The sequence below is a fragment of the Chamaea fasciata genome, unplaced genomic scaffold (assembly GCF_029207755.1).
Source record: "Chamaea fasciata isolate MVZ Bird 193981 ecotype frontalis unplaced genomic scaffold, bChaFas1.0.hap1 SCAF_7, whole genome shotgun sequence".
Classification (NCBI taxonomy): domain Eukaryota; kingdom Metazoa; phylum Chordata; class Aves; order Passeriformes; family Sylviidae; genus Chamaea; species Chamaea fasciata.
The window spans coordinates 61,277,049-61,291,597 of record NW_027094092.1 but is presented as its reverse complement, the minus strand read 5'-3'; the positions used below and the strand labels follow the sequence as shown (position 1 = coordinate 61,291,597).

Here is a 14,549-nt window from a genome sequence, read left to right as displayed (position 1 = left end):
TTTGCTCCCATTCCCTCCTCACGGCCTCATCTCATTGATTTACGAACCAGAGCGACAAAATAAAGGCTCCTGGGGATTCCCAAAGGATCTGCAGGGCACTCAGCTGGGAGGGAGCATTACCCTGGTCACTCCCCTCAGAGCCTGGAATAGCAGAAGAGCACCCAGACAATTGTAATGGCCTATAAAGGACTCGGGAAACCTTATTCCAGACCTCGGGCATATTTAAGTGTGTCTTTAACTCGCTCCCTAGAGGAGCTCCCTGGATCCCTGGAAGTGTCCAAGGCCAGGCCGGTGAGGGTTTGGAGCAGCCTGGGAAGGAAGGTTGGGAAGCCGAGCCACGCTCCGGGAGCAGCACCGCACAAAGAACCCCCCCAGCAGCTAAAACCCGCACAGAAGGGAAGCACGCACGGGGCATCTGGGTTAGGAGATCATTTATTAAAAAAGGCTGAGGCGAGTCGCTGTGGATGTGTCGGGGAGGCCCCGGGAAGTCCTGGCCGCCGCCTCATCCTCGCGGCGCTCAGTCCAGCTGCAAGACAACGAGAGAGGCGAGGGCGGTCAGCGGGGCCCGGCAGCCCCCAAGCCCCTCTGGCCGCCGCGGGGCTCACCTTGATGAAGCCGATGTCCTTGGCGTACTGGCGGAAGCACTGCCGGCACATGTTGAGCCCGTATTTGCGGATGAGGCCGTGGCGGTTGGAGCACACGCGGCTGTGAGGGCAACACAGAGAGAGGCGGGTGAGGGCGGGGAACGGCGCCGGGGAGGAGAGCGGGGACGGGAGAGGAAGGGGGGCGCGAGGCGCGGGGGTGAGACATCAGCCACGACGCGGGGAGAGCAAGGAGCAGCACTGACCAAGAGCGGGAGCCCTGCCCGAACTTCCTGGGGTGGCTCCAGTAGAGCTGCTGGTGTCCCATGGCTGCGCGGGGCCGAGAGGAAGATGGCGGCCGCCGCCTGCCTTTATACCCCGCACGGCGCCTCCCGGCGTGCACCGCGCTTCCCGTGACGTCACCGCCGGGGGCACGTGGGCGGGGCCGCTCTCTCCGCCCATCCGTGACGTCACTGTACGGGGCGGTGCCGCTCCGCCTACCCGCGTGACGTCACTGCTGCAGAAGCTCGTATCGCCGGCGGAGCGGGCGGAGAGCGCCGGGCGCGGTGGCGCGCGCCTGTAGTCCCAGCTGCCGGGGAGGCTGAGCCCGACGGATCGCTTGAGCCCAGGAGTTCTGGGCTGCCGTGCGCTGTGCCGAGCGGGCGTCCAAGCTAAGGCCGCCATCAATATGGTGAGCCGCGGGGAGCCGCGGCACACCAGGTTGCCTAAGGAGGGGTGAACCGGCCCAGGTCGGAGACGGAGCAGGTCAAAGCTCCCGTGGCGGTCAGTAGCGGGATCGCGCCTGTGAATAGCCACGCCAGCGTAGCCTGGGCAACACAGAGACACGCGGGCTCCCCTTTTGCCCCACAACGCCAAAAACGCCCCCCAAAAACGCCCCCGACGCCACGCACCCCCGCGCAAACACCGCCTCCTACTGCCGCTCACCGCCACCGCACCCCAGCCGCTCCGCCGCCGGACCCGCTCACACACGCCGCGCTCACACGCCAACCTGCCCTGGAATACCAAACGCGGGCAAACACTCGTGAAAGGGGCCCCCGATTTATTTTTATTTTTTTTCCTCTCAACGGCGGTTAATGTGGTGAAAGCTGGCTCGGGGCGGGCAGGCGGCACCGACACCAAGCCCTCACTGCGCCTTTCAGTCGCTTATGAAGCCTGAGCTGCTGTTATCACACCCGCCTGCTTTAACTCCTCTGTGTCCCCTCAGCTCCCGTGTCCCTCACACCCACCATCCCTTCAGCTCCTCCATGTCCCCTGCCTGACGCCCGCTGTCCCCTCGATGTCCTGACACAGAACTCTCTGTCCCTGCCTTTGCTCCCTGTTGCTGGTGGCACCATTCTCCTCCCTTCTTACCCCCCTCTTTTCAATGCCAACAGATGCCACCAGGTGTGTTACGCTTTACTTGATGTTTATGGAAGATTTTATATTTTTTATGTCGTGCTTGCCCGTGACTGTGCATTAGGTAGGCGGGGACTGGGGATTAGATGGGCGGATTTATGTAAAGTTCAGTGTATAAACCATTTTGCTTTTTATTCCTGAATTGTGGACAATTTCCACCTTGCGCCCTGCGCAGAATAAACAATGTCTCCTCTCTAAACCCGACTCGTTGTTCGTGTTTGGAGGCCCTGAGGTTCGGCAGCACCCTCAGCTCCTCCGTGTCCTCCCACAGCTCCCCGTGTCCCCTCACACCCTGTGTCCCTTCACACCGTCCGTGTCCCCTCACCCCCCGTGTCCCCTCGCCCCCCGTGTCCCCTCACCCCCCGTGTCCCCTCACACTCCGTGTCCCCCCTCACCCCCCGTGTCCCTTCACACCGTCCGTGTCCCCTCACCCCCCGTGTCCCCTCACACCCTCCATGTCCCCTCACACCCCCCGTGTCCCCTCACACCCTCCATGTCCCCTCACACCCCCCGTGTCCCCTCACACCCTCCATGTCCCCTCACACCCCCCGTGTCCCCTCACACCCTCCATGTCCCCTCACACCCCCCGTGTCCCCTCACATCCCCCGTGTCCCCTCACCCCCCCGTGTCCCCTCACATCCCCCGTGTCCCCTCACCCCCCGTGTCCCCTCGCCCCCCGTGTCCCCTCACCCCCCGTGTCCCCTCACCCCCCGTGTCCCCTCACACCCCCCGTGTCCCCTCACCCCGGTCCCTCCCGCCGCCCCTCTCGCCCTCTCCCAGCAGCCGCACCGGCCGTCTCCAGCAGGAGGCGCGAGCGGCCGGCCCCGCGCTGAGGCCCCGCGCTCGGGCTGCCCGCCGCTGCCGGTGCTGCCGGTGCCGGTGCCGGTGCCGCCGGTGCCGCCGGAGCCGCCGCGCTCCCTTGCCGCCGCTCCATCGCGCTCTCCGGGCGGCCCCGCGCCCCTCCCCGTGCGGCGGGCGGGCCGGGGCGGCGCGGCGCGGCGGGCTGGCCCGGCGGCGGGCAGGGCAGGCGGCGCCGCGGCCGCCCGTGCGCGCACAGCCCAGGCAGGCCCCCGGCGGCGCCGCCCGCCGTGCGCGGGCCGGGGCCGGAGCGGGGCCGGGAGCGGGACCGGGACCGGGACCGGGATCGGGATGCGGCTGCAGTGCGAGGTGGAGGTGCTCAGCCGGCTCCTGCCCACCTGCGGGCTGCGGGGCCGCGGCCGGGCGGCGCGGGCGCTGCTGTCGCTCGGGCGGCCGCCCGGCGCTGCCGGTGCCGGGGTTTACCTGATGGTGTGCACGGCGCGGGACCGCGGCGGGGCTCGCTACAAGGTGCGGGCGGCGGCGGGCGGAGGGGCGGGCGGCGGGGAGCGTCCCGGGGCGGCCGCTGAGCCCGCTGTGCCCCCGCAGGTGCAGCAGAACGTGGAGCGCCTCTTCACTCGCTTCGTGGAGGAGGGAAAGGCCACGGTGCGGCTGCGGGAGCCCGCGGTGGATGTGTGCCTCAGCAAGGTGGGAGCGGCACCGGGAACCGCACCGGGAACCGCACCGGGAACAGGCTCGGACCCGCCGCGCCGAGGGGGAAAGGGACGTTAGAATTCCAGAAGGCTTTGGCTTGGAAGGGACAGTAAATCCCATTATATTGCACCCCCTGCCATGGGCAGGAACAACTCCCGCTGTCCCAGGCTGCTCCAAGCCCAATGTCCAACCCGGCCTTGGGCACTGCCAGGGATCCAGGGGCAGCCACAGCTGCTCTGGGAATTCTGTTCCAGCCAGGATTTCCTTCCCAAAATCCCACCTATCCCTGCCCTCTGGAAGTGGGAAGCCATTCCTTTTTTTTTTTTTTTCTGGGATGCGTTCCTCTTCTGCTTCAGAAGTCCATTTTCGTGCTTTGCCTCACAGCTTCTTTAGAAAAAAAGGGTTTTTTTCAACCCTCTGATGCAATGTTGATCTTTGGCCTTAAATTCCATGAAATAGTTGTTCCTTCCAGCCTTTCTCGCGGAAAAAGGAATGGAGAATCCTCTTGTTTTCGTGGACAAAACCATCAGTGTGCTCAGCGTGGCTTTCAGAGCACACAGAGCAGGGCACAGGCACCATCTCACCCTATTTCAAATACCACTGTATTTATTCACAGCCCCTAGAGGATTGGTAAAGTGTTTTTAACAGCACTAAACTCACCAAAAATCCCTAAATTATCACTAAATTCTTATGTCCTTCTGTGCCTGTTGCAGGAATCTTTTGTAGCCCCATAAGAGAGAAAAGTGGGTCTGGTTTTCTAAGACCTCTGAGTTCTTACCCAGAGCTTTAGAGTCAGGCTGTGTAAATAAAAGCAAATAATGTTGATGGCTGGTTTAGAAAATCCTTTTTCCTTTCTGTTCTCTGAATCTGAGGAAAGCAGCCCGAATTTTATGAACCTGTTAAGAATTAAATAGGAAGGAAGGACACCAAACCCGGTTATTTTTTTCCTGTTAGAAGCCAATGAGCTCTGTATTTTGGAAAAATTTGGGCTTTTGTATTAGAGCCGGAATAAATTCTGCTTCCTTTACTCTGAATTTTTCTGCTGAAGAGTGAGAAGTCAAAAAGCTCATCTCAAAATATTACAGGTTCCTCTTCAGCTCTGCAAATCCAGAACCCAAATTTTAAGATGTTTCATCACTTTCCTGCAGCTTCCTGCCGGATTTTTATTACTTCAGTACACAAAAACTCCCTTCCCAACATCATCTCTGTGGCTGAGACTCGGGGCTTGTGGCAGGAAATGGCATCCTGAGCTCTTCCAAATAATTATTGGTTTGTCTGTTGGGTTTTGTTTTTTTTTTTCCCCTTAGATGTGTGTTTTCCTACATGGCCCTTAGGGAATTGGCGCTTGAGAGCAAAGAAACCCTGCCTGGAGCTTCATTCTGGGGTACAATGTTGATTTCACTTGGTCCTCACAGATCTGGAGGACTTTTTGGATTTTAATTCCCGTTTTAGTTCTCTTGGAAATGCCACAGATCTGCCTGGAATTAGGGGAAATTCTAATATCTGTGTGTGTTAGACTGGCTGAGACAGTGAGGGTTGGAATCCCAGGATGGTTTGGGACAGAAGGGACCTTAAATCCCATCCCATCCACCTTTTCCACCATCCCAGGGTGCTCCAAACCCTCTCCGTCCTGGGACATTTCCATGGATCCAGGAGCAGCCGCAGCTTCTCTGGATAACCTTGGATGCAAAGGTGTTTGTTGTGCATCTCCCCCACCTCTGGAAGGTGGCACAGCAGGAGTTGTGCATGGAATGCTTGAGGAGAATGATCATTTTGGTTTACAGATGCAGTTCATTGAGTTTGACCTTTAATGTCTTTATTCCTCTCACATTTCCATCCAGGATTATCTCTAGTGTCTGGTTTCTTGTGCTTGTAGCACGTTATGTGCTCTAGTCCTGAACCCTCTCAAATTCGGCCTCAACAAACACGTTTAGGAGCAGAATTGCCTTTGAGGTGCAAAACGTGTCACTGGGCTTGGGCAGGTGACAGCTGGCAACACAGGACAACCTCTGGCCTCTCAGAACTCCAAGTTTGTTCTTTGCTTTTCCTTCTGTGGCTGGAATTTGGATTTTTGTTTTAGAACTCACTTTTTTTAGCTCAGTGCCTGTCAGCCGCACATGAGCTCGAGCAGAGACTTGCTGGAAAATCTGGAAGAGAAATATTTGGTCGCAAATGTTCATAAAAGTGAATGAAATCAGTGCAACAGATGCAGCAGAGCTTTCTGGATCTTTATCTAAAATACAGATCACTTGATACTCTGATATGGAGAGCCAGTGGGAGCCTTTAGTGCCAGAGGGCAGCAGTAGGTGGGATTTGGGAAGGAATCCTTCCCTGTGAGGGTGGTGAAGCGCTGGAATAGAATTCCCAGAGAAGCTGTGGCTGCCTCTGGAAGTGTCCAAGGCCAACTTGGACAGGGCTTGGAGCAGCCTGGGATAGTGGAAGGTGTCCCTGCCCATGGCAGGGGGTTGGAATGGGATGGGATTTAGGATCCCTTCCAACCCAAACCGTCCTGGGATTTTCTGCCAAAATGTTGTATCCCGCCTCGAGCATTATTTGGTCTTTGCAAAGAGTTTCCCTCCTGCCTGCTGCTGGCACAGCCGGAGCTGTGTGTGGCCACAAGCACTGACTTGGCTTCCACCTTCCTTTTGCTGACTTCAACTCCAGCTTCCATCCTTTTCTTTCCTAGAAACTTCCAGGAATTACTGCCTCAGGTTTGTGATTTCCCAGTTTGTGTTTGTTCTTTATCCTGGTGAATTTTAGGGAGCTCCCAGTGCACGAGGAGTCTTTTTTTTCTGTCCTTCATTTCCAGCTGTGGATTGGGTGCTTTGTTCCTTCCCTGGGTGCCGCAGGATTTGACTCGGGTTGTTCATGGCAGAGCTGTTCCTTCTCCCTGCTGGGTGACACACACAGAACAGCTCAGCCAGTGTCGATAACCAGGATAATGAACTTTTAACTCCAGCCTTGTGTTCCCCCTGCAGGCAAATGTGACCAATTTAAAGACTTTCCTTTCAGCCGTGAGACTGGCTCACCAAGGCAACGACGCCGGCGTCCTCCCTCTCTCGCCTCTGGTCCCAGCGAAGAACTCCGACGTGGAGAAACCCAAAACCAAAATGATCATCACTTCCAGGAGGGATTACCCCCTCACCAAGAGCTTCCCTTTCTCCCTGGAGCACCTGCAGACCTCCTACTGCAAGCTGGCCAGGATCGACGCCCGCGTGCTGTGCCTGAGGAAGCTCCGCAAGCTGGACCTGAGCCACAACCACATCAAACAGCTGCCGGCCACTCTGGGCGACCTGGTGTGTCTGCAGGAGCTCGACCTGCACGACAACCACCTGGAGGCCTTCAGCGGGGCCCTGTGCAGCTCGGGCCTGCAGAAATCCCTGCAGGTGCTGGACCTGAGCCAGAACCAGATCCAGGCCCTGCCGCTGGAGTTCTGCCAGCTGCGGGCGCTGGTGCGGCTGCGGCTGGACGACAACGCGCTGCTGCGCCTGCCCTGCCGCATCGGGCAGCTGAGCCGCCTGCGCTTCCTGTCGGCCGCCAGGAACAAGCTGCCCTTCCTGCCCTCCGACTTCAGGAGGCTGTCCCTGGAGAACCTGGATCTCTTTGGGAATCCTTTCGAGCAGCCCAACCCGCTGGTGCCCAACATCCAGCTGAAAATCCCCTCGACGCTGCTGGAGTGCGCTGCCAGGGCCACCGTCAACCACAGGTAAGGGCAGGGAGGGCGCAGTGAGCTCCTGCACACCTGAACTCCCTCACCTGGTGCTTTCCTTGCCCCTCAGGGCCTGTTCTCTCACCTGTTCACTTCATGAGGTTAAAATGCCTTCGGATTCCCCTTGTCAAGTCATCAGGATAAGGAAGGGAACTGGTGCCTTTGGAAGCACTGAAGGAAAGGCAGAGATTGGGGTGTTTTCATCCACCAAAGAGGGATGAGCAGAATATTTCTGGTTAACTTTGGGAAAAGAAAATCAGTTCTACAACCCTGAGCCACTTCTTCTGCAGGCTTCTCCCCGGGGAAGTGACTCAGGGTTGTAGAATTGATTCTCTTTTTTGTCCCTTAAGCTCCCAACTTCCCTTGGTGCTGGAGGGAGGGCGTTCTGCCTTATTCACAGAAGCCCAGCTCTGGGGTAATTTAAAAAATACGATTTCACCAAGTAAATACCATCCTCCCAGGCTGCTGTTTGCTATCAGCTCCCTCCTCTTCCCCCACAGCACTTCCATCGCGGCACTCCTGATCCTTGGTGTGCCAGGAGGCCTCCAGGTAGCAGCAGCTGCTGCTCCCACCCTGCCCTGGGTGGGAAGGGAGCACAGAGACAGAAATTTGGCACAGAAAGGGGGCAGAGAGAGGCTGGAAGTGTCCCTAATCTGCATCCTGTGCCCATTCCTGCCTTCAGGGTGGGGAGTGCCCCATAAACCCGGGGTAATTGTGCAGAAATTTGCACCAAAGGCATCCACGGGCACACCCTGAAGGGAGCTGGGCCGAATCACCCACTTCTGACCTTGCTGGTTTTATAATTAAACCCCACACAGCTCCTCTCCCAACTTTATATAAATTGTAGTGGGTTTGATGTAAATATCAAGGCTTTTTTTTTTTTTATCTAGAGGATTTAATCCCTCAGCACTGATCAGATTTCAGTTCCTGCAAAAAACATAGAGAAAGGGACGAAACAGAAGGAGAAGGTGCAAAAATGATGTTTGGAAATCAGTCTTCACCCTGGGAAAGGACCAGAGTTCTGGATTGTGCTTTTCCCAGAAAAAAAGGGGCGTCCTGAAATGAAGGTGGTGCGAAATCAAACACCCCAGAGGATTAGCTGTGTGAGTGGTGGTGTGTGGAAAGACTTGGGGCCGTGTAGGTGGAGGCAGGATGTGAGTCAGTGGGATGCGTGCTGAGTGTGGAGTGCCAGCTGGGCCCTGCTCAGAGCCACACTGCACAATTCCTCAGGGCAGTTCTTTATTTTGTAGCCCAGACTCCACAGTGCTGTGCTGTAAATCCCAAAAGGAGCAATTCCCCTTCCCAACTCTGGATGTCGTTGCTGACACGATGGATGGAGAGAGCTGTGGAGCAGGAGGGGGTTTCATTTCATGCCGGCAGGGCAGTGCCGGCGCAAAAGGCTCCATTTATCTCCTGAGTTGTGTTTGCAATTGTTTGCACTTTTTGGGGACTGAAGCTCCAATGGTTTCCTTGGTCCTGGGGCTGGAAAAGGGTTGTTGTGTCTGACTGAGCTGTGAAGAGAACTTGCTAACGTGAAATTTATATGAAATTATACGCTATTATATACTGATATATATTATTCATCACTAGACAGACACAAAAGAACCACACTCAGGCTGAAAAAGCAAAAAGAGACGATTGATTTTCAGCCTAGATTTATATAGATCCTGGAGTTTGACCAGAGATTGGACAATGAGGTTGACACCTCTCGGACCTCACTGGTGAAACTAAAAGTTCATCAGTTGTCCCTTCTCTAAGGAGGAATGCACAGTTTTCAAACCATCACTCTCTACTTCAAAGTCTGTGAAAAACTCCAGTAAAAGAATGTGAACATCAGAAGGCTGAGAGAGATCAAGGGGACAACTTTTTCCATGAAATCCTATCTGATTGGTGTATTTACATACCAGTGTAGCACAGAATCTGGAAAACATGGAAGCTAAAACTTGGCCTGGGAATGGCATCTCCCGGCTGCGACAACAGAACACAAAACATTTGACATAAAAACGTACCGGGACGACGCAGGTGATGTCCTGATTTTTCAGCCTTCTGAGTTCACATTCTGTCCTGGAGTTTCCTCATGCATTGTAACATAAACGAAGAATGGTGTCGCAGTTTTTCCTGGGGGAAGGACAAATTGATGGACTTCTAACCTCACCGGTGGGGTTAGAGGGGTGTCAGTGGCCCAATGTCTCATGTCTCAACCGCTGATCAAGTTCCAAACGCTATTTAAACCCTGATCCCAGAATAAACTTCCTTCTCTCTGCTCGCCCAACTGGACGGTGTGAGTGTGGTCCTTTCGTGTCCTCTGGCTGCCACGGAGAACTCCGTGCTGAACTCACCCTCATCCCTGTCACCCCGCAGGATCCCCTACGGCTGTCACCTCCTCCCTTCCCACCTGTGCAAGGACCTGGAAGTGGCCAAGACGTGCCGGTGCGGCGGCGCCTGCCTGAGCAGCTTCATCCAGATCACGGTGACCATGAGCCTGCACCACGTGGCGCACGCCGTGGTGCTGGTGGACAACATGGGCGGCACGGACGCGCCCGTGCTCTGCTACTTCTGCTCCCTGGGCTGCTACTCCCAGTTCCTGGACAGGCACCTCCAGAGCAACGGGTGACGGGATCCTCAGGCTCTGTGGGGCATGGAGGAGCCTGCAGGTGTTTTCCTGCTCCTTCCCAAATCCCTCTGGGAGTTTGTGTCCTCTGAGGGGACGCGGCCCGACTTGGTCTGGCTCTTCTGGAATCTCCTCTGGTTGGAACACGAAGCGATGTTGAGCTGGAGGGAGCTTTCCGTAGAATGTATTTCCCTTTCTCCTGTTCCCGGGGGCTTTGCTCAGGGTTTTCTGTGTTTCGTGGGGAAGGACAAAGCGAATTGATCGCAGATTTACCCACGGGAGGCTCTGAGCTCTGCCCACGGGCAAGGACTGCGCTCCGCTCTTCCCAAAGGAGGAGAAACCACATCCAGACCGGTTATGGAATTTCCAGGTGCTTCTTTTTTTTAAAAGGTTCTGTTATGACATTCCCACTTGGAGCAGGGACCGGCACTGCTGAGTTTTTACCAGAGCAAATGGGGGGTTTTTTTTGGGGGGGGTTTCTCTCTTTGTGATACCAGAAATGTCTTTTTTTTTCTAAATACGTGCCTGAAACTTTCGTTTCTTAATCCTCCTGTTTTAACGATTCTTGAATTTGTTTCACTGTGTTGACTTAATAAATTTTGAAACCCTTTCCGTGGACTGCTGGCGTTTCATTTCTGGGGAGGACACCAAAACGTTGAGCGTATCCACAAATTCTTTTATTCTCCATGGCTGGGAGAGATGGGAAGAGCAGGGAACAAAGGTCCTTTCGGAAGTTTTGAGGAATTCCCATTCCCTGGAACTTGTGACGGCTTTGGAGGCAGCACAAGGAAGTGACACCAAGTGTCAGCTGGGGGAGGTTTAATTTGGATAGTGGGGAAATTCCTTCATGGAAAGGGCACTGATGGAGGATTTCAAATCCCTGTGGAGGTGGCACTTGGGGACATGGGGTGGGCAGTGCTGGGGATGGTTGGACCCAATTTTAGAGGTTTTTCCCAATTTTAATGATTCCATAACCCTGTGAATTACACTCTTCCCATGTAACCCTGGGCTGATCTTACTGTAAAGGGAGAGAGATTCCTGCTGCAGGGATTCCTCCTGGGAAAACAACTTTTGGGTGGAGAAGGAAATTGGGGCAGGCACAAAACCCTGGGCTCCTGTGGGACTCCAGGAATTTGGGATGCAGCTCTGGCAGTGTCTGTGCAGTGACCAGAACCTCCCAGGTGTCGTTCCCAAAGTGCCTTGGCTTCCCTCGATCCTCTGGAATGGCGTGGAGAGGGGCTGCTGGAGCCCTCTTTGCCTCCCAGCCATCACAGAATCAATCCCAGGATTGGTTTGAGTTGGAAAGGATCCTAAATCCCATCCCATTCCACCTCTACCATGGGCAGGGACACCTCCCACTGTCCCAGGCTGCTCCAACCTGGCCTTGGGCGCTGCCAGGGATCCAGGGGCAGCCGCGGCAAATCTGGGAATTCCAGCCCAGCCAGGTGCTGCCTGTGCGCCAGGAAAATCAGCAGAGGGATTTGTGATTACGGGTTTATTTTATTTCATTATATCCTCGTAAATTTTCAGTATCTTACCCATTACTCTTCTCATTCTAGAACGCCTTATGTTCCTGAAATTCTAGATTTATGAGGCGTTGTCCCTGTAATCACAGAATTACTTGATTACTATTATTCTTGAATTCTTGCAGTTACGTTCTTACCTTACTCCTGCAGTTCTGGAGCTCTTGTCTTACCTTATTCTCTCAATTCCCAAATCATTTTCTTACATTCTTGCCAGCCCAGTGATTTGAAATGCGTCATCCTTGCAGTTCCAGGCTTTTTTTCCCTCTTGTATCCTTGCCTTTCTAGAACTATTTTATCCATGTATTCTTGCAAATCTCCAATAAATTGTTCTTGCAATCCCTAGAACAAACTTCTTATTGCTACCATTCCAGGTTTTATCTGATTCTTTCAAATCTGTACATATTTTCCCTTGTTCTTACCATTCTGGAACAGTTTTCTCTTATTCCCTGACATCCTAGAAGGATTTTATTCTGTCATTCTTGCAATCCTGGAATAGTTTTGGGGGTTTTTTTCCAACCCAGGATGGTTTTCTTACCTTGTCCTTACAATTCCAGAATTATTTTCTCTTTCTATATATTTTAATTGCCAATCTAGGACGGTTTCCTTATCTTGTTCTTGCAATTCCGGAAATATTATACTCTTATAATAACGTTGAAGTCTTTGGAGTCATTTGATTCTAGAATTAATTAATCTGAATGTGATTATGATTCTAGAATTAATTAATCTGAATGTTTTAATTCTTATCATTCGAGAATGGCCTTATAATCCTGATCTTTCAAATGTAGAATTATTTTATTTTCTTCTGTCAATCTTAGATTTTTTTTCTTTCAGCCTTAGAATTCTTTTATCTTATTCTTTCAGTCCTACAATGGTTTTATCTTGTTCCTGCCTTTCTAGAACGATTTCTCACCTTATTCTTGTCACTGCGGGATGATTTTTTAAATTTTTTTAAATAAAATAAATAAATTTTTAAAAAATTAAATAATAAAATCAATAAATAATTTTTAAAAATTTTGCTATTTTCCAAACCTAATATTCAGTTCTGGTTTTTTGTTACTCCCGGCTGCTTTTCCGTGTGTTTTTCTCGCATTTCCAGATTTAATTCTCCCTTTTTTTCCCCAATCCCGAAGGATCCCGCCGCCCCTTCCCGCCCCCCGCCTTGGCCCCGCCCCCTCGTGGGCGCCGCCCAATCAGAGCGCGGTGCGGCGGAAGCGCCGCGGGGTTGATTGACGGCTCCTCTCACCAATAGCGAGGCGGCGGCCGCGGCGGCGGCGGCCAATGGGGAGCGGCGACGTGTGCGAGCGGGGCGGCGGCGGCGCGCGCGCGCTGGGAGCGGGAGCGGCGGCGGCGGCGGCGGCGGGAGCGGCGGAGCGGGGCCGCCGCCGCCGGGACGATGCGGCTGCGCGTCTACAAGCGCAAGGTGCTGCTGCTGGCGCTGGCGCTGGCGCTCTGCGCGCTGGCGCTCTGGGGCACCGGCGGCGGCGGGCGGCGGCGGCAGCAGCAGCAGCAGCAGCAGCAGCAGCGAGGCGGTCCCGGTAGCACCGGGGAGCCGCCGCGGGTCAGCGAGCCCCCGCCGCCGGTAGCGCGCCGCTCCGCCGCTAACGCGTCGGCCGCCGTGGCGGCGGAGGTGCTGTCCGAGAACGCGACGCTGAGTTACCGCTCGCTGGTGTACCGCCTGAACTTCGACCAGCCGGTGCGGAACGCCGGGCGCTTCCCGGCGCGGCCCGACGTGGTGCTCGTGGTGCAGGTGCACGACCGCGCCGAGCACCTGCGGCTGCTGCTCGAGTCGCTGCGGCGAGCTCCGGGCGTGGAGAACGTGCTGCTGGTGCTCAGCCACGACCTGTGGGCCGAGGAGCTGAACCGGCTGGCGGCCCGCGTGGATTTCTGCCCGGTGCTGCAGGTGTTCTTCCCGTTCAGCATCCAGCTGTACCCGCGCGAGTTCCCGGGCCACGACCCCCGCGACTGTCCCCGCGACGTGGGCAAGGCGGCGGCGCTGCGCCTGGGCTGCATCAACGCCGAGTTCCCCGACTCGTTCGGGCACTACCGCGAGGCTCGCTTCGCCCAGACCAAGCACCACTGGTGGTGGAAGCTGCACTTCGTGTGGGAGCGCGTGCGGGCGCTGCGGGAACACGCGGGGCCCGTGCTCTTCCTGGAGGAGGATCATTACCTGGCGCCAGACTTCTACCACGTCCTCAAGCAGCTGTGGGCGCTGCGCCAGCGGGAGTGCCCCGAGTGCCAGCTCGTGTCGCTGGGCACCTACAGCCCCGTGCGGGGCGGCTTCGCCGGCCGCGCCGACAAGGTGGAGATGAAGACGTGGAAGTCCACGGAGCACAACATGGGCATGGCCTTCGGCAGAGACACCTACCAGAAGCTCATCGAGTGCACGGACGCCTTCTGCACCTACGATGATTACAACTGGGACTGGACTCTGCAGCACTTGACTGTCTCTTGTCTTCCAAAGTTCTGGAAAGTGCTGGTCCCCGAAATCCCCAGGATTTTTCACACGGGGGACTGTGGCATGCACCACAAGAAGTCCTGCAGACCGTCCACCCAGAGTGCCAAAATCGACTCTCTCTTGAACAGCAACCAACAGTACCTGTTTCCCGAGGCGATGAGCGTCAGTAAAAGGTACTCCATGGCTCCCCTGTCCCCTCACGTCAAGAACGGAGGCTGGGGAGACATCAGGGACCACGAACTCTGTAAGAGTTACCGCAGACTCCAGTGAGGCTCCTCCTCGCCGCCGCCTGTTCTCCTTTGACTTGTCCCATCGTGTCTTTGCCAGGCACACACACGTGTATAAACAGCATTTATCGGTTGGTTTCTGCTTTAATATGAATAAACATTCTTGTTAAAGGTGTCCCAAAATAGTTAATCTCTCATGTTTGGCAACCACGTTTTGGAAACGGGTGACGTGCTGCAGCCCCCTACGCAAAAAGTGACCTGCTGCTGTGTTTGCTGGGAGGAGGAGGAGGAGGAGGAGGAGGAGGAGGAGAACACTTTTAAGTGCATCTTTTTTGGTGCTTCAAAGCTCTGGTGGTGCCTGGGGGGGGTCCCACCCGGGGTCACCTCACGCCTGATCCCCCCCCCAAGTCCCGGTTCGGTTGCGCTGTGTCGATGAATATATGAAGGATGACAAAAAACAAAACACAAAAGCAAAAATAAATTTCATTGTTTTTACTACGATGTAGATAAATATA

The 14,549-nt window shown here is 55.2% G+C and overlaps 3 protein-coding genes across 4 annotated transcripts; 2 read left to right on the top strand and 1 right to left on the bottom strand.

Annotated features, from left to right (window-relative positions):
- Positions 1 to 414: 414 nt before the first annotated feature.
- Positions 415 to 958, bottom strand: RPS29 (ribosomal protein S29). The gene is made up of 3 exons (XM_066186967.1): positions 848 to 958; positions 606 to 705; positions 415 to 526 (listed from the first exon to the last, which is right to left on the bottom strand). The coding sequence occupies exons 1-3, from the start codon at positions 907 to 909 to the stop codon at positions 518 to 520; spliced, it is 171 nt and encodes a 56-aa protein (XP_066043064.1). The 5' UTR covers positions 910 to 958; the 3' UTR covers positions 415 to 517.
- Positions 959 to 3,070: 2,112 nt separating this feature from the next.
- LRR1 (leucine rich repeat protein 1) lies at positions 3,071 to 10,436 on the top strand. Of its 2 annotated transcripts, none has more exons than XM_066189188.1 (4): positions 3,071 to 3,323; positions 3,402 to 3,500; positions 6,485 to 7,212; positions 9,577 to 10,436. In XM_066189188.1, exons 1-4 carry the CDS (start codon positions 3,147 to 3,149, stop codon positions 9,827 to 9,829), a joined length of 1,257 nt encoding a protein of 418 aa, XP_066045285.1. In that variant the 5' UTR covers positions 3,071 to 3,146; the 3' UTR covers positions 9,830 to 10,436. The 2 variants fall into 2 exon arrangements, with proteins under 2 accessions (XP_066045285.1, XP_066045286.1); XM_066189189.1 differs by lacking the exon at positions 9,577 to 10,436 and adding an exon at positions 8,106 to 9,562.
- A 2,309-nt stretch (positions 10,437 to 12,745) lies between these two features.
- On the top strand, positions 12,746 to 14,212 carry MGAT2 (alpha-1,6-mannosyl-glycoprotein 2-beta-N-acetylglucosaminyltransferase). Its single transcript, XM_066189186.1, has one exon. The coding sequence runs from the start codon at positions 12,746 to 12,748 to the stop codon at positions 14,075 to 14,077; it is 1,332 nt and encodes a 443-aa protein (XP_066045283.1). The 3' UTR covers positions 14,078 to 14,212.
- Positions 14,213 to 14,549: the final 337 nt, after the last annotated feature.